Raw genomic sequence first — 19,546 nt, forward strand, 5'->3', positions numbered from 1 at the left:
CTAACATGGCTGGCAGGTCCTAACATGGCTGGCAGGTCCTAACATAGCGGGCAGGTCCTAACATGGTGGTCAGATTCTAACATGGTGGTCAGGTCCTGACATGGCGGGCAAGTCCTAACATGGCGGTCATAAGACATTGCCCCATCACTCCTGTTGATATCCTTGGGAATTGCCTCTCTGTCTTTGGACTGTGCTTAGCCAGCGCTGAGGATGTCAGGTTGCTGACATGCCTGGCGTATCTGCTGCAAAAGTAGTGCTCAAGTCACATCCTCCCTAATAACCTTGTGTCTAAATTGTAGTGTCACACAAGGGCATGTTTAGAAATTAGCATTTGAAAAGAAACCTCCTTGCTTTCAGTTTAAGCTGACATGGTTCCTTTTCCTCTGTGGAAATAAAATTTATTAATCATAATAAAACCATCAGATTCTGAAAGTAGAGGTCATCCTGAGGAGAGAAGGAAGCTGCTCATTTGCGAGGATTAGTTCAATGCTGCATTATTTTTCTTCAGCCTCAGAAGTGAATACTGCCAAATCGTTACTATGGGCTTTCCGCAAAGGTTGAAGTTATGCCCAGTGTTATCTACAAAGACGGATTTACCATTAAAGTATGTGGGATTCACACAGTGGCTGCAACAATGGGCTCAAACATTGTGAGGATGGCACAGGACCAGGCAGTGTTCCATTCTGTTGTATGTAGGTTCGCTGTGAATCGGAACTGACTCAACAGCACTAACAACATGTTTTCATTAAGCACATTCAGAATGCCATCTCACAAAAAGAACAAAATTTTGCCACAAGAAAGTCATTCCTCAAATTAAAAAATATAAATACACTGCTCAGAGTTAGCATCTTTGCACTGGTTCTGAATAAACGCCAGGTCATGATATTGTTCAGTTCATTTCCAGGATTTTCCATTTCCCTTTGCAGTTGAAGTCTTGTTCATGCAACCAGCTTTGCGCTGGTAAAGGGGCATTAAAAATAACCCTGTTAACAGGTTTTTCTCAAGACCCATGACAGACTTTTGTTTCTGATGAAATGAAAATTAATGCCAAAGTTGTATATCATTTCTTCTTACCCGTTTTAGTATCTACTTCTAGTTGTTTGTTGTTGCTAGTTGTTGTCGAGTCGATTCTTTCTTTTTTTTTTTTTTTTTTTACTAGTTAGCAAGTTTTTATTGTGATTCTTTGCAGGGCAGGATACTATACTAGATGTAATAGAGCAAGTCATCCATTTGAAAAGTTTTTCTCAATGATAATCATAAGCCAAGCAGAGTGCCAAGTGTTGGAATTCTGCCTTTTCCTCCTTAGAGCTTCCTGGCGGGAATGGGGAGAAAGGTTGGAGTTGAGAAATATTTTTGACTTCTAGGATTTATTGACTGGACGTAGGGAAAAAGAAGAAGGCCTAGTTAGAGATAACTCAGGGTTTCTAGCTTGGGAGACTGCATGGAAGGTCACACCATTTATCTGGATACTAAGATTACTAGGGAAAGTGAATATTTGACAGGTAACATAATGAGCTCCACTGCTATTCATAAGGTTTTTACTGGCTAATTTTTTCAGAAGTTGTGTCAAGTTGACTCTGACTCATGGCAATCCCCTGAGTGCAGAATAGAACCGCTCTATAGGGTTTTCAAGGCTGTGACCTTTTAGAAGCACATTGCCAGGCCTGTCTTCCAAGGCACCTCTGGGTGGGTTCAAACCACCATCCTTTCTTCTAGGAGTCAAGCACTGAACATTTGCACCAGCCAGGAACTCCCCTATTTCTAGTTAAGTGGGAAGAAGTCCAGTTTCATGAGTGACCTTGATGAGTATGTGATTTCTTCCAAAAATGCATTATTCTTGTTTTAGAACACCCTCTTCCTTGGCATTCCATCTATTTCTTCCTCCTAGAGAGAGGGAAAGTCTTAGATTAAAGGTCATTTTTGATGAGTGGAAGGGCAGCGAACATCCCAAGGAATGAAAAGTGAGAGAGAGTTGACTATTTGTTCGTTTTACTGGAGACTGACCTCAAAAAGGAAACTTCAAATCACATCGTTGCTTTCCAGGATGAGGAAAACATTATATGTTGAATTGAAAGCCTCATGTAGATTATTTTTGCACATTGCTCTTTGAAGCCTTATATGCATGCAAAATCTGGATGATGAAGAAGGAAGACTGAAGAATTGATGCCTTTGAATTGTGGTATTGGAGAAGAATATTGAATATACCACGGACTGCCAGAAGAACGAACAGATCTGTCTTGGAAGAAGTACAACCAGAATGCTCCGTAGAAGCAAGGATGGCGAGATTACGTATCACCTACTTTGGACATGTTATCAGGAGGGATCAGTCCCTGGAGAAGGACATCATGCTTGGTAAAGTAGAGGTCAATGAAAAAGAGGAAGACCCTCAACAAGATGGGTTGACACAGTGCCTGCAACACTGGGCTCAAGCATAACAACGATTGTGAGGATGGTGCAAGACCAGGCAGTGTTTTGTTCTGTTGTACATAGGGTCACTCACTGGAATCAACTCGATGGCACCTCACAACAACAACTTTGAAGCCGGTGGTAGCACAATGGTAAACACTCAGCTGCTAACTGAAAGATTGGCAGTTAGAACCCAGCCAGTTACTCCACAGGAGAAAAGACCTGGTGATCTGCTCCTATAAAGATTACGGCCTAGAAAACGCTATGGGGAAGTTCCACTCTGTCACATGGGGTCGCTATGAGTCGGAATCAGTTTGACAGCACGTAACAACAACAATAACAAGGAGGGCTTGGAAGTTAGGACTTGTTCAATGAGAACTTGGTATAATCAAAAATTCTTCCATCTCGGGTTTCACTTTGGGTCGGAGAGTTGGAAGGTCCTTCATCTAGGCTCTCCTCACCTTCCCAGGCCCCAGGCTGTAAGCAACCAAGTCAGAGCAGTCCCATATATTCTCACCCACCAGTTATGAGACAGAAGCCTGGAAGGAAAGTGGGAAAAGAATAGGGAAGGGGAGGGATTAAGGAACAGTCTAACTGAACTCCAAGGAGTGGGAGACGAGCTTCAAGTTGATAGTGTAAGCAAACGATTTCTTCTGGCCTTCCCCTTTCATTCTTTCAAGAAAGTCAAAGTGTGAGGAGCTGTTGGAAACCCATCTGGATCCGCTTTCATAGCTGGTGCACTCGTCCCCCAGATGCTGATTGTTGGCTACTGATGTAGCACAGCTGCTCCCTTCTCCAGAAAATTGCCCTCGGCCAAGAGAAACCTGTGAAGACATTGGTGGTTTAGTTGTAGAATTCTCACCTTCCATTCAGGAGACCCGGGTTCGATTCCCAGCCAGTGCACCTCATGCGCAGCCACCACCTATCTGTCAGTGGAGGCTTGTGTGTCGCTATGATGTTGAACAGGTTTCAGTGGAGCTGCCAGACTGAGGTGGACGAGGAAAAAAGGCCTGGCACTCTACTCCCAAAAACCAGCCAGTGCAAACCCTATGGCTCACACAGTCCTATCTGGAAACAATCATGGGATGGTGCAGGATCGGGCAGCATTTCATCCTCTTGCGCATGGGGTCGCCATGAGTCGGGCCAGCCCTACGGAAGCTAACAACAACACAAGAAACGACTTCAGCTGGAAGGTCATCCCACATCCCTCTGGGAAATCCACAGCTAATGTCTTACTTATTTGGGGATTAAAGATAGCTGCCCACTTGCCTCAAAAGAGGGCCAACTCTGCCCCCTGCTCTGACCTGCTCCTGAGAGCACTTCCTTTGATAAATCACTTGCACAAGAATCTCCATTTCAGGCTCTGCTTCCAGGAGAGCCAACCCAAGATTGCATCTCAGTGTTGACCATTTCCAAAGTAGCAACGTTACTTCTGCCTCAAGAAGATCATCTGGCAGGTCAGACAAACAAGGCCACCTGACACCTTAGAAAGGGCATAGGAATTGCCCTCAGAGACTCATCTGCCAGCTATGTGACCTTGAGCAAGTGTCTGAACCTCTCTGGACTCTAACTTCTGTCTGGTTGCCACGTTCACTTCCTGACACTTAGTCGTCATCCAGTGCATCTGGCTTCCATCCTGTCTTCATTTTTATTCTGAAATCTGTACTGGAAGCCAGGACAGTGCGTGATGGAGGGGAGGTGGTAGGGAGAGATAGAAAAACTCAAAGATGAGGAAACGTCATCAAGAAATATTGCTTCACATGTTTCCCTTTCCAGAACCTGGCCATAGATCGATGAGACAGAAGTCCCCGGGTGACAGGGTCAATGTCAAATCAGGTTCCCATTCTGGAGTGGACACCACCTATCCTTCAAGGATACTTCCCCTCAAATACATTTGCTCTTTCCCATTCTAAGATGCTGGATATTAACCAGACAAATTCACATCCCTCTTTTTGATGCACTTTGATTGGTGACAGATAAATCAGGAGAAACAATCTCTCTTGAGTATTAACAGGTCCTCTGGGAGTGCTGGGCTTCTTAAAACCACTCTTCCAAGTCGTTTCTTCTCCCCAACTCAGTCTCAGAGGTAGCTGCATGAGACATGTGGAAAAGGTATTATGAGAGAGAAAAAAACTCTACACATATATTATATACGTGTATGTAAAACCAAACCAGCTGCTGTTGAATCAGATCCAACTCATGGCAACCCCATGTGTGACAGAGGAGAACTGTACTCCATAGTATTTTCAGTGATGGTGACCTTCTGTAAACAGATTGCCAGGCCTTTCTTCCAAAGTGCCTCTTGGTGGGTTGGAGGCCAGCTGCCAACCTTTTGATTAGTAGTTGAGTGCTTAGCCATTTACTCCACCCAGGACCATTGATCTATCTATTTATACATATACACACGTTTATTTTATATTGTACTAAACTATATTGGCATAGTAGTTGAGTGATATGGCTGCTAACCAAAAGGTCAGCAGTTCAAATCCATCAGCCGCTCCTTGGAAATGCTATGGGGCAGTTCTACTCTGTCCTGTAGGCTCACTAAGAGTTGGAATCGACTCGATGCCAATGGGTTTGGTTTTGGTTTTCAGATATATCTATATCTATACCAATATCTATAATTGGTATTGTTAGTAGGTGCTGTTAAGTCAACTTCTTCCACTCATAGCAACCCCACGTGACAGAGTAAAACTGACCTGTAGAGTTTTCTTGGCTATAATCTTTATGAAAGCAGACGGTCAGGTCTTTCTCCCATGGAACACCTGGGTGGGTTCGAACCACTGACCTTTTGGTTCCTCTTAACCACTACACCACCAGGGCTCCGATACATACATATATATGTGTGTGTGTGTGTGTGTGTACATATGTATATACACACACACACATTTATATTATATTATACTGTACTATATATTGGAAACCCTGGTGGCATAGTGGTTTAGAGCTACGGCTGCTAACCCAAAGGTCAGCAGTTTGAATCCATGAGGCGCTCCTTAGAAACCTTATGGGGCAGTTCTACCGTGTGTGTCGCTTAGGGTCACTATGAGTCGGAATCGACTTCACGGCAGTGGGTTGTATACTGTATTATGTTATGGAGCCCTGGTGGCTCAGTGGTTAAGAGCTCGGCTGCTAAACAAAAGGTCAGCAGTTTGAATCCACCAGCCGCCCCTTGGAAACTCTCTGGGGCAGTTCTACTCTGTCCTATAGAGTTGCTATGCGTTGGAATGACGCAATGGCAACGGGTTATATTATGCTGTACTATACTATATTAAATGCTATACTATACTATGTTATGAAGGATCCCTGGTGGTGCATTGATTAAAGCACTCAACTGCTATCCAAAAGGTTGGCAGTTCCAACCCACCAGCCACTCTTTGGGAAACAACTGTGGCAGTTGGCTTCCCTAAACATTACATCATGGGAAACCCCATGGGGCAGTTCTCCTCTGACCTATCCAGTCGCTATGAGTTGGAATCAACTCGACGGCAATGGGTTTGGGTTTTTGGTTTTATACTATGTTCTATCATATGTATAAGCCATGTTAAATGGACAATGGAATACACGATGCACAGCTGGACTTTTCTCCTGCTACGTTGCAGCAGACGGAATGTGTTTCTTATTTCTGGAGACTCATAGGACCCCTCCACACTTTCTTGGCATGTTTGTGTTTTATGTTTGCTGTTCTTATTTTGTAATGGCCTGTGACGGACTCAGCCTGCCCTCTGTCTTCCTTCCAGTTACGGACGAGTTTATGCTGCCGACCCCTACCACCACACACTTGCTCCAGCCCCCACCTACGGCGTTGGTGCCATGGTGAGTACCGCTGCCTTCTCTTCCTCCTGCCTTCCTGCTGCCCTTCCCTTCCCCCAGCTGGGACCTTCGTCTGCGTTGACGCTTGACGTCCTCTCACTTCCCCTTAATTGAATTTGTCTCTTGTGCTAACAGCAGCTAAAATGCCACATTAATCCTCCCCGTAAACTTGATAAATGTCTTAATTTCTTGGCAATGTAGTGCATGTAAGTTATTATATTTCTAATTTTGCAAGTCTCACCTAGCAGAGCACTTACCTTAATGAAATAATTAGTCATTTTGATAATTAAATCCATCACTAACAGAATGCAGTGTCAATGCAGAACTTTTTTTTTTCTTTTTTGTTTCCCTCCCTTGCTGCTCATTCACATAGCCCCAAGGTTCCAGCCCCAGCACAGACTTCAGAGGAGCTAAGCTGCACACTTCCAGGCCTCTGCTGTCAGGCAGCTGAGAATCTGACTGCCTCTCCTCCCCTATTACAATTCATGTTTAAAGTCCTAGTCGCTCAGGAGAGAAAATAGAGAGAGGGACACGCTTTGTGTGTGTACCTAGTACCTAAGGAATTAGAAGGAATCCGCTGGGTTTGGGGGTTCTCTTTTATTTTCTCGGGGGGGTCTGAGTTTTTGCTTTGGGAGGGGTGGGGGGAGGGCCAAAAGGGGAGGTGGGGGGGCGAATTTGCCTGTATTTGTTCAAACTTCTATGCACTAAAACTCTTGAGTACGGTAAGACGTACCCATCACGTGAGAGCGTATGCAATCATTACAAAGCTTTTGGCATGCAGTTTTCTGCTTGGATCAACAATATCAGTCCTTACCCTAAAAAAACATCCCCATGGGCATTCGTTGGAATCGCCAATACTTTTAGACAAAGGGAATAGCTAAGTGCCACCTCGCAGCCATTAAAAGCCATGCCCAGACAGTCCACTGTTGCTCGGTCATCGAGATTCAGCCACGATCTGGAAAGAGATTATTTTGCACAAGCTCAGTTACATCCAGCAATTCATCTGTACAACTCCCCCTCTCAAGGTCCAATTCCGCGCATAGTGCTCAGTTAAGAAAAGTAAAAGTAGATTTAAACGTTCATCGTGATTTTGCATTCAGCACCTTTGCTTGCACACCTGGTCCACTTGAGGGGTGTGCTGGAAAGGAGAATTGAATGAATGCATTCAATGAGTTGTCCAAATCCAACCTCTTGAGTGTAGATTGGCCTTTTCCCAATGGAACATAAACCCAAAACCAAACCCATTGCCGTCGAGTCGAGGCCAACTCATAGCGACCCTTTAGGACAGGGTAGAACTGTCCCAAAGGGTTTCCAAGGCTGTCATCTTTATGGGAACAGACTACCACAGCTGGTGGGTTTGAGCTGCTGACCTTTTGGTTAGCAGGCAAGTGTTTAACCACTGCACCACCAGGGCTCCTTCCATGGAGCATAGTATTAATTCATCAAACAAACAAAATGAGACAGTGCAGATCCCAGATCCCTCCATTATCTAGTTTATATCAGAGTCCTTTCAGCTACCAGGACCAGCAGACAGAATTTTGTTGTACAGGGATTTTCTTTATAAAGCACTATTGGGGGAAGTCAGGAATGGCCCTATGTTTAGCTCTCCAAGAATGTCCTGGGATGGGTAGGGGGTGCCTCCATTTTGGTTGGTTTTGAGAGTCTCTTTTTGACATTAGTCTTTTTGATGACGCACGCGTTGCAAAAGGAAAATGTAAAAAACACACCCCTCAAATTGCTTTGTTTCAGAATGCTTTTGCACCCTTGACCGATGCCAAGACTAGGAGCCATGCTGATGATGTGGGTCTCGTTCTTTCTTCATTGCAGGCTAGTATATACCGAGGGGGATACAACCGTTTTGCTCCATACTAAATGACAATACCATAAGAACCTCCCCGTGTGGGGAGAAAGGAAGCTTTCCGAGGCCTGGGTATTGCAATACATGCAGTAGTGCATCATTTTAGCCACTCTAAAAAATAAAAATAAAATAAAAAGAGGAAAAACAATTACATTTTTTATCTTATACCTCAGATATTTTGTTCTGTGTATTTTAATATTGTGGGTCTTTAATTTCTGAAGATTCCGTAGTTTGGTCGCTGGCGGTAGGAGTTTTTGTGGTTGATCTAGAGAGATGCTAGATATGCATTTAAAAACAAAAACAAAAAAAACTGGTTTAGGGCCATATCCAGAGTGCTATATGGTGTAAATGAATTCTATTAGGCTGAATATTAAGCTTACTGGGGGTATCAGCTGTTCGGGAAGAGAGGAAGTGACTACAGCAGTCATTGTTTCCTGCATCTGTATTATTTTAGTTTATGAAAGGAGAAGGGTGGGAGGGATTGGGCTGGGGTTTGGCTAAAATTAAAAAAAAAAAAAAAAGTAACTGATGAATCTATACGACCCACTGCACCAAGTACCATAGAATAACTATTCTAAGTTAGTCATTGTCGATTCAAGCCAAAGGTTACGTTGTTAAGGGGTTTGCTTCTAGTATCACTTGTGCATTGGAGTTGAATGAAGCCGTGCAAACCCACCCTTTAAACCATTCCACCCAGCAGTATTCAGCTTCTTAACCAGCCACTAGTTATTTAGGCAAAAACTGCTAGTTAGGCCATCAACAAGCATTCTTTTTATATTTCTTCCAGTCTAATAAATTATTGATATCATTGCTGACTTTTATATTATGGGAGGGAAAAAAATAACATTAATAAAAAGGTGATAAAAAGCACTGTTTCTATTTTTTTCTTTTTTTCCAAAAAAAAAGAAAGTAATAAAAACTTAAATTCTTTGTACCAGTTAAAAAAAAAAAATGTATAAAATTTACATCTGTGCAGTGGAGTTGTTAAGTTCTAGAAACAGTCTATAAGCTTTAGTTTTAGCCTAGTAGAACAACTGTTAGAGACAGACGTATAATTTTTATGGAATTACATGATGATCATATTCGGATTTATAGAAGCATTTTACAAGTATTGCAATCATTGAGTAGAGATAATCATGGTATTTTCATCCGCTTGGGACTTTTTGAAACATGGCTGTGTCGTGTAAGCAATCTGCAATTTTTCCGGCGGTGACAGCCTGCCCCCACACCCCCCACCTCGTAGCCCAACGAGTTTCTCAAACCGGTATCTTTAGCTCCATCGCCAAGGCCCAGGACACTTGTCAGAAAGAAGCAAAAAAGCAGGTCCACCCTATCCCTGTCTGCAAAACAAAGGCGCCCCTCCCCTTGTCCGATGCAGGGCCAGAGTGGCACAGCTGAAAAATTGCAGTTTGTACTGTATTTCTTCTGTTTGAACCCTTTTCATGTTGTCCTGTTTACAAGTTCACCTGAGTTGGGGTGTCTGTCACGGGTCTTCCTGTTTTTGTATTGAAATAAAACAAGCAAACAAATCGCCAACAACGCAGCAGGCTGGCCCCGAGTAGTTCTGCTGCGATAGTTCCCTCCTCGTGTGTACGGTGCAGGCCCCACGCCGCGCACTTTAGTAAGGTATCAACTCACTGCTGTTAAGCTGCCAATCTGCTGTAACAACTCTGCTTTCAAACAAAACTTAAAAAAAAAAAAAGTGTTTGTGATCAGCTTTCTCTTGTCATCTTACATGCATGCAGTTAAGATCAGTTGGATATTAAACCATCAATAAAGTTTCACAAGATTCGAACACACAGTTTCTGTAGCTTCGATATCTCGGACAGATCATAGGGATCTGGAAAAAGGGGGAGGGGGAACTGCTGAGCAGCGAAAGCGTAGACAATGTTCTCTTCACCAGACTTATTCGGGCGGGGGCAGGGAGGGGCAAGGGGGTGTTTTATACAATGTCCAGGACAACGGGGTGCCTGATTCATGCTTTTAAAGGAAACTGAGTTGATGAAAACGCTACAGCATCCTACTGCAGAGGGGAGAAAGAGAGTAGGAATCGGGGCTGGGAGAATAAATGGATTTCTCTCCACTGCCTCAGCTTTCAAAGTCCAAAATTTGCATTGTGTTGGAATCACAAACATAGAATTCTTACTGTGTTGGTTAAAGTAAAATTCATTTGCGGTTTTGATTTTCGTCGATGAGCTGTATCTTTCCCCCATGACTGTACGTAGTTTTAATAAAATCATTTAGAGCAAGTGGGTGCCAACTGATAATACAGAATCTTTTGTCTAAGCGCTCCTCCAAGATGCCAATAAGTCATTTTAAAATGTATGTCAGAGATGTAAACGAACATTTTGGATTTTTTTAACAGTATTTATTTGGAATGTTTTCATTTATCTAAATAACTATTGCTATTATGAATTATGAAAAAAAGATTAATATCATGTGTGGCATATAGTGACTTCTTAACACACACATCATGCAATCTGCAAACCCAGAAAATGTGTATATCTGTCTTTAGAAATTAGTGTTTATATCACTTACAGTGGTTTGTGAATAAAGAAAACTGGTTTGTAATATCAAAAAAATAAAAGCTTAGTCTGAAAAGGTACCTATGACCTGGTGTGCTGAGTCCTTTTGCTTCTCGGGGTTTCTGAAGTGGGTGGAGTCACTGCACACAGACGGCTTCACCTGTGCCCACTGAGGGGCCGGGGGGTGGATGCTGCCAGGTGAGCAGTGGGCTGGGTGCACGGCTCGCGGACTTGGAGGGCTTCTCTTCCTTCCTCCTCTTTCCAGAAGTCGATAGAACTAGCCACCGTTGTTTAAGAAAGAAACAGAATTCAGCCTAGCACGTCCCCAGTGTGGGAATGCCAGCCTTTGGTTTAAAACAAAACGAAAACAACAACAGCAAACCCTGTGCATTACAAATCGAACATATGTTCAAGTTATTAATACAACATTTTAGGGGGGATCTTGGAGGAGAAAATGGTAATAGCAAGCGTTGGAGTTAACATTTATTGAGTGCTTACTATGAGCCAAACGTACTGATCAATCTCTTGTGTTTACTATTTATAGATCTCAATAATCCTGTCAGGGTTTCTTTATCCGCCCCTTTTAATGATCTTAATAATATCTTAATCCTATCTCATTTAAGAATACGAATATTCTTATCAGGTAAGTAGCACATGGAAAGGTTAAAAAAAATGTGGGCTCTGGAAGCAGATACTCTGGAATTGGAATCCTGCGCCTGCCACTTCTAGCTGCGTCCTGCTGTTGTGTGCCGTTGAGTCAATTCCAACTCATAGCTATCCGATAGCACACAGTAGAACTGCCCCATAGGGGTTTTGAGGCTGTCATTTTTACGGGAGCAAAACACCAGGTCTTTCTTCCGAGGGGCCGCTGGGTGGGTTCCAACCACTGACCTGTCAGTTAGCAGCTGAGCGCTTAACCAGTGCACCACCAAGTCTCCCTAGCTGTGCTCCAGAGCACGTGAAGCCAGAGCTCTGCACTTGCTGTTCCCCGCGTGTAAATTCAGGACGACAGCAGCATCTGCCTCTTCATCGTGGTCTGAGGAATCAATAAAACTATGTGAAGTGCTCACAGCAATACTTCATAAAATGTAAACAATTATTGACACACAAAGAAACTGAGACACCAAGAGGTCATTGTACCCAAGACCACACAGTGAGCAAGTGGCAAGGCCAGGATTCCAGAATGTGCGTTCTTAACTGATAAGGAACATTCCTGATTAGCCCAATGAGAACTTTTAGTATTCAGCTTAGAGATGAGAAGTCTTATTCTGGTTACCATAGGGAGATCTTGGTTCTCCGGTCCGTTTCCTTTCTATACTGCAGGTTGTCTTAATAGCATGCATTATACCATTTCAAGTATATTTAATTGTCCCTTCTCTGTAAGCTCCTTATACATAGGACCATGCAGCTTGTAAAAGGAGCCCCAATGGTGCAACAGTTAAGCACTCGGCTGCTAACCGAAACATTGGTGGTTGAGACCCACCAGCCGCTCCGAGGGAGAAAAGACCCGGCAATCTGCTCCCATAAAGATCTCAGCCTAGAAAAGTCTACAGGGAAGTTCTGTCACATGGAGTCACTATGAGTCAAAATTGACTCAATGGCACACACCAACAACAATATGCAAGTTATAGAGTCCCTGGGTGGTGCAAATGGTTAACATGCTCAGCTGCTAACCAAAATGCAGAGGTTGGAAACCACCCAGAGGCACCTCGGAAGAAAGCCCTGGCAATCTACTTCCAAAAAATCAGCCATTGAAAACCCTATGGAGCACAGTCCTACTCTGACACACATGAGGTTGCCATGAGTTGGAATCAGCTCAGTGACAACTGAAAAAACAATGCAGGTTAGAACCAACTTTTATTGCTCTACATCAATTGATCCTTGATGATAGTACCACCCTTATTTTATATCAGGATCCGAGAGGCTATATGGTTTGCCTAAAGTAACATCTAGCAACTGGTGGGAACAGACTGCATGTGAACATCTGTCTGAGTCTAATGCCTCTGCCCTTATCCGAAAATTCTGCTCCCTTGATGATGAGGAAGAAGATGACAATGAAGATGGTAACGTTGAACTTGCATTTCTGATGATCTTCTTACAAAATATGCGAGGCTCTATCAGTTACAACAAGGGACTTACTGGTTTTATCCTGGTAGGTGGCAGAGAGAGAGAAATAAAACTGTCTCCTAAAATACCGGTTTATCAAGGAGCCCCTTGCCTGTGCAAATGTGAGACTGAAGTAGAGATGGCCAAGGCAGTGGTTTACACTGGACTCTCCAAAGGCAAACTCCTCTCTAAAACGGAGATTAGCATATAAATCTCATGAGAAGTGCAAAGAAAATGAAATGTGAATGCAGCAGTGAAAGAGGTTCTTAAAAGTTTCCATCAAATGTCTGTCCCCTCTCCCTTCTTTCTGGAGTGTGGGCAGAAGTGAGAAAAATAGCTCAAAGGAAGTACATCCGTGTTGTATATTCTTTGTCAGTGTAAACAAACCAAAAATCAAACCAGTTGCTGGCAGTCGATTCTGACTCACGGCAGCCCCACGTGTGTCAGAGCAGAACTGAGCTCCAGAGGGTTTTCAGTGGCTGATTTTTTTCAGAAGCAGATCTCCAGGCCTTTCTCCTGAAGCACCTCTGGGTGGATTCCAACCTCCAACCTTTCAGTTAGCAGCCTAGCACTTAACTATGTGCTCCACCCAGGACTCTGTCAGTTTCAATAGAGGCTGTTATTGATCTTTTTTTAGAGACAATGAGAGGTAATCATAGCCTCATTAAACGAAAAATTGGTAAAACAAAGCCAGCTGCTGTCCAGTTGATTTTGACTCTCGGCAACTCCGTGTGTTACAGGGTAGAGCTGCTCCATAGGGTTTCCTTAGCTGTCTATCTTTGCAGAAACAGAATGCCAGGTCTTTCTTCTGCTGTGCCACTGGGTGTGTTTGAATTGCTACCTTAAGTGGCAGTTCGAGCCCACCTAGTGGCTCCGTGGAAGAAAGGCCTGGCAATCTGCTCCCATAAAGATTACAGCCTAGAAAACCCCATGGGGGCAGTTCTACTCCGTCACACGGGATTGCTATGAGTTGAAAATGACTGAACAGCACCTAACAACAGGAGCAACCAGGCATTTGTGAAGCAAACTTAGGTTTTCTGAGCACTTCCCTCACTCACACACACACACACACATATGCACACACAAGTCCTTTTCTTCTGTGTCAATATCTGAGTGGTGCATGGTCCACAGGGAGCCCTAGTGGTGCAGTAGTTAAGAGCTTGACTGCTAACCAAAAGGTCGCAGTTCAAATCCACCAGCCACTCCTCAGAAACTCTATGAGGCAGCGCTCCTCAGTCCTATAGGGTTGCTATGAGTTAGAATAGACTCAGTGGCAATGGGTTTGGGTTTCTCTTATGGTCAAGAGCACCTAGTGAGCTTGTGAAAAATGTAGATTCGGGGGGGCCCCCCTGCTGTCAGCACTCCAGAAGTTCTGAATTGTATGGGAGGCGCCAGCTTCCAGTGAAGAGGGATGGCTCCCTGCTTTACTCTGCCTGAAGGTCTGACTCTTAGCGCTGGCAGAGCTGGTAAGCCTGTGTGTGCGTGAGTGTGTGTATGTGCACGGAACACAAGCACATACCTATGTAGCAATGCATATTCTCAAACTTTCTCATGCTTGACTTTTTCTTCTATACAGTCAAGAATAAGGAGAGAAGATAGTATTCTTGTAAAAGAAGAACTAAAACAGTCTTTCTTGGTTAGAAATTAAAAGTTAGGTTTTTTTCTGTCGGGGGAGGGCCGAGGGTTAGTCAGAGCCCTGGTGGTGCAGTGGTTAGGAGCTTGGCTGCTAACCAAAAGGCCGGCAGTTAGAATCCACCAGCCGCTCCTTGGAAACCCTATGGTGCAGTGCTACTCTGTCCTACAGGGTCGCTATGAGATGAGTCGGAATCGACTCCTCGGCAGGGAGTGTTTTGGTGTTATTATCTCATTTTATCTTCACAAACTGGCAAGGTAGGTACTGTCATTACGGTTTTATTCTGCACACATGGGGTCGCCATGACTCAGAATCAACAACGTACGGGAGGAAAGGGGAGCTTAAGCAGGCTGGGGACATGGCCCAGGATGCACAGTGATTAAGTGGCAGAGCTGAGCCCTGGAGGCGCCCGTCTGGCTCCAGAGATCTTGCTGCTAAATGCTAAACAATGATACTTTACGTTAACCTTCCACTTAATCCTCGCAGCCGCCCAGGTGAGCGGTGTGCCCGCATCGCAGAGCTCACGGCAGCCCAGGTGAGCGGTGTGCCCGCGTCACAGAGCTTATAAGCATGGGAGCTAGGAACCAAAGCTGGTGTCATTTCCTTTCCCACTCTGCACTCCAGGGCCCCCTTTAACACCTGCCCAGCGCGCTTGTGTCCAGGTAGCGGGACATCAGCGGGGCCCCCGGGTCTACCCCTGAGGGTACGGAGCGCCCCTGCCATGGATTATTCCTTGTAAAACCATGCATGTGCCTGTGACTTCGACATCCAAGCTGTCCGACTGCCTTAGACAGATGGGGCGTTGCCCACACAGGCAAAAAGTTAGCAAGAGCTAGAGAATTCTCCAGGCTCTTAAAAAAAAAGAAGAAGAAATAATGGCTTTTGGGTAGAAAGTAGCAGAGCAGAGACCAAGAAGTAGGGTAAGGGGGGGCGGTGTGCTGAGGGCCGGTGATGATGAGGGGTGGGGCGCAGGATGCAAATCAGCATCTCATCAACAAACAGCCTCCAGCAAACCTTAAAAGGAGAGTTAGCAGTAACAACACAAACCCGCCGGAAAGCAGAAGGCAGTAACTGCGGGCCAGGCACTAAAAGCAAACCGTCAGGCTCACATCTGGAAAGTCAGACTTTCAGCAGCCACACCAGGAAGTTGTCAAGAGCTGAAAAGCAGGTCAGAGGGGCTGCTCACGGCTCCACTTTTATCTCCCCGAACACTCCCAGGCTGGCAAGCAGCACTGAAGTTCATTACCGTAAGCAGGATTTCTGCATCAGCCCCACTGCGTCTCAGCTGGACAGGCTGTCAGCCGTAGCTGGCTTGCTGCGCCTTTTTCCCTTTTGTCTTTTCTGAAACTGCGGGACTAGCTGATGTATTGTTCCTTAGATGAGTTCCCTTTCTTCCACATCCAGGGCTTCTCCTCTCACCCTAAAAAGTGTGTGTGCGCAGGGGGTGGGGTGGGAGCAAACATGCTTTGTGAGACAGAAGGGGAAGAAAAATACATTTCCAAGGTCAGTTGTAACAGTCTGATGCCACAATCAGAATTGTTGATGCGCTGCATGGTGAAAGCAAAAATGTAAAGCCCTCCTTTCTTTCTCTCATCTTTCCTTCACTTAAAAGCAAAACGGGGTCCCGGGTGGCGCAGATGAGCTTAAGCTCTGGACTACTGACCGAAAGGCTGGTGGTTCGAATCTACTCCAAGGTGCCTCAGAAGAAAGGCCTGGCAATCTGCTTCCTAAAGGACGCAATAGGAGAATGAGCTCCACCATGTCCAAGTTCTAACTTCCTTCTTGACGTTGATGGGTACAACAAGTGAGACACAGGACATTTAGTTTATTATTGACAACGACCTCTACCAAAGCCAGTCAATGCTCAGGTTGACAGTATTTTTTAATAATCTAAATTTTGCTCTTCATGATTTTATCTTTCATCCGTTCTATGAAGTTCTCCCAAACTCCCCCCTAGAACGTTCCTCAGGGAATTGCCCCATCTCTAAAGAACTTCCGTTTCATTTTTATGAGGCTTTTCTCTTATGGAATCCCTGGGTGACGCAAACAGTTAACGTGCTCGACTGCTAACAGAAAGGTTGGAGGTTTGAGTTCACCCAGAGGTGCCTTGGAAGAAAGGCCTGGCGATCTACTTCTGACAAATCAGCCACTGAAAACCCTATGGAGCACAGTTCGACTCTGACACACATGGCGTTGACACATTGGTCTTTAGTGTTCTTTCTCCCATAACTTTCAGGAGGAGGGCTTGCTCTGCTAGGGGAATCAGGAGCACCGCATAAGCTGTAGAGAGTCTGATAGGTCCTACGCCTACACCAGCAGACTGTGCACTGGGTTCCCCTCACTTCTGCGGCCCCAGGCAGCACACCTCCTGCCATCCCCCCTGCTGCTATCTGTTGGGACCATGTGCTGCTTTCAAACAGCTTCCCCTATCTTAACTGCGCTGCTTCTGCAAACGAGCCCTTAGACTTTCCGCTGCTCACGTGAAGATTCCCTTTCTGATCAATACCACCCTCTCGATACCTCACCAACTGAGTGTCAGCACATCAAAGATGAAAGAGAGCTTTTAAGGCATTTTTTTCTCAAAATGTGGTCCACGGACAGCCTGCATCCAAATCACCTGGGGAGCCTGTTAGCAATTCAGGTCTCTGAGTCCCTCTACAGACCCGCAGAATCTGCAGAACTGGTTTTGAGTCCTGGGGATCCGCACTGTGAACAACCCCCCCACCCCCGCAGGTGGTTTGCGTGCAGCCGAACATCTGACAGCCACTTCCTTAGATCTCCTCTACTCAAAACCCCGTTGGCGTCAAGTCGCTTCCGACTCATGGCGACGCCACATGTTACAGAGTAGAACTGAGCTCCTTAGGGTTTGCTTGGCTGTAATCTTCACAGAAGCAGGTTACCAGGACTTTCTTCCACTGTGCTGCTGGGTGGGTTCAAACTGCCAACGTTTTGGTTAGTGGCTGAGTACAAAACGTTTGCGCCACCCAGCCTGTTCTCAAATCTGGCTGCAGCTTAGGCTCATGTGGGACGCTTTTACAAAATCCCCATGACTGAGCCTCATCCCCAGGGATTCTGACTGAAGTGGTCTGTGTGGGCCTGGGGGCCGACTCGACAACAGCCAACAACGACAACAGGAACTTTGCACAGTGAAACCTGTGAGAGCCGGAACTCGATGGGACTGCCTTGTTTCTCCCTGCCTGGTGAGTTTTCTGCCTCGGACAGGTGCAGTCTGGTTGCTTTCATATCGCTCCTGTTAGTGGAAGATATTGGAGTTTTCTCTCTCTGATGGGTTTCTGCCGTACACAGGTTCCGGCTTTTACAGATTTCATTCTAGTTCATCACCCTGAATTCTCGCCCTGGGGCCTGATAAACCAAAAACCAAACCCATGGCCGTCGAGTTGACTGCGAGTCGTGGCAACCCTATAGGACAGAGCAGAACTGCCCCGTAGGGTTTCCAAGGAGCGCCTCGTGGATTTGAACTGCCGACTTTTTGGTTAGCAGCCGTAGCTCTTACAGTATTATCAAAAATGCAAACTTGCCCTCCGCTGTGGGCCAATCCACACGTGCCCCACTTAGACTTGTCCCTTCTCTGTCTGTGCTCAGTGGCACGAGATAGGCTGGTATATTTACCAGGGAACACCATAAGTAAGACTCCGAAGCATAGTTGAAATTTAGTTTTCTCAACACAATCATGACCATAACCATTAAGAGTGAGTTTTCTCCCCATCTGGGAGGGCACTCAGCTACCTTTTGAAATCTTGAAGAAATGAAGACCACAGACATTGCCCATCCAGAAATCGCTCTTTTTGAGTTTGGCTGCCGGCTGAGCTAATGACCCACCGACTGGTTTTAGGTTTTTAAAGCCGAGTTCTAACATCCAACTTTTCATCTTGACAATTGCAGCCTGTCTCTGATGAATGTTTTGTTTACTCATTGCTTCTCTGGGATATAAAAGTAACCCTCACCTTTTTAATATTAAAAATAAAACTCTAAATCAGGGTCTAATCCAGAGCCAAAGTGTTTAAATTCACGACACCCCAGACCACTTCCCTTCTGCGGGAATCGCGCTCGGAAATAAAGGCAGATCGGACTAAGGGGAAGGAGAGACACCCCTGGTGGGTCTTTGTCCTCCCCTTGTTTTCAGTCCTTTGCGAGCAAAGAGGTAAATTATTCATGTCAAACTGCCTGCTGTACATCATATAGGTTCCAGGAACACATCTGCCAAACAGCTGTGCTCCTCCTCAGGAGGACGACTCTCAAGGAGCCACAAGGGTCTCCTCTCTGTCCTGAAAGCCAAGCTGTTTCCTCCTGGAGCTTTAGACACCATCAGGAGGAGAGAGCACCCTGCAGAGAAGTCTGAAGTGGGGGTATCCGGTGTCACTGGAGAGAAGTCTCCCAGCTGGGAGCTGTGTATTGAGCTGAGCTCCTGGAGAGGGTCTGCTTGACTTCCACACATGCATTGGGAAAAATAAAACCTAACTGAACACTGCTATGAGATTTACGGAGCCCTGGTGGCGCAGTGGTTAAGAGCTCAGCTGCTAACCAAAAAGTAGGCAGTTCGAATCCACCAGCACTCCCTGGAAATCTTATGGGGCAATTCTACTGTGTCCTATAGGGTTGCTAGGAGTCAGAATCAACTCAACAGCAACAGGTTGGGTTTTTTGTTTTTATGAGATTTCCAGGAGCTCTGGTGGTGCAATGGTTAAGTGCTGGGCTGCTAACCAAAAGGTCAGGGTTCGAATCCCCCAGCTGCTCTGCGGGATGAAAGATGTAGCAGTCTGCTTCCATGAAGGTTTACCACCTTGGAAACACTATGGGGCAGTCCTACTGTCTCCTATAGGGTTGCTATGAGTTGGAATCCAGAGATTTACAAAGGAGCCCTGGTGGGGCAAAGGTTAAGGGCTGGACTGCTAATAGAAAGACCAGTGTTTCAAACTCACCAGCCACTCTGTGGGAGGAAAGATCTGGCGACCTGCTCCCGTAAAGAGGAGACCCTGGGGGTTCATGCATGTGTTCACTACAGTGGTCTCCCCTTATCCGTGGAGGATAGGTTCCAAGACCCCCAGTGGATGCCTGAAACTGCGGATAGTACCAAACCCTATATATGCTATGCTTATTCCTATATGTACATAACTATGATAAAGTTTAATTTATAAATTAGGCACAGTAAGAGATTAGCAACCATAATAATAGAACAATCATAAC

The 19,546-nt window shown here is 45.3% G+C and overlaps 1 protein-coding gene across 7 annotated transcripts in view; it reads left to right on the top strand.

Annotated features, from left to right (window-relative positions):
* Nucleotides 1–9,868, top strand: part of RBFOX1 (RNA binding fox-1 homolog 1) — a 1,254,735-nt gene extending 1,244,867 nt beyond the window's left edge. For 2 of the 7 annotated variants that reach the window (XM_012554606.1, XM_012554608.1), the window contains 2 exons: nt 6,147–6,222; nt 7,969–8,088. In XM_012554606.1, coding sequence (XP_012410060.1) covers nt 6,147–6,222; nt 7,969 — 77 coding nt within the window. In that variant the 3' untranslated portion in view covers nt 7,970–8,088. Of the gene's footprint in view, nt 1–6,146; nt 6,223–6,592; nt 6,875–7,968 lie in introns of those variants that run through there. The other 5 variants (XM_012554607.1, XM_004373237.1, XM_004373236.1 and 2 more) reach the window with 5 other exon arrangements.
* Nucleotides 9,869–19,546: the final 9,678 nt, after the last annotated feature.

The sequence above is a fragment of the Trichechus manatus genome, unplaced genomic scaffold (assembly GCF_000243295.1).
Source record: "Trichechus manatus latirostris isolate Lorelei unplaced genomic scaffold, TriManLat1.0 scaffold00024, whole genome shotgun sequence".
NCBI lineage: Eukaryota > Metazoa > Chordata > Mammalia > Sirenia > Trichechidae > Trichechus > Trichechus manatus.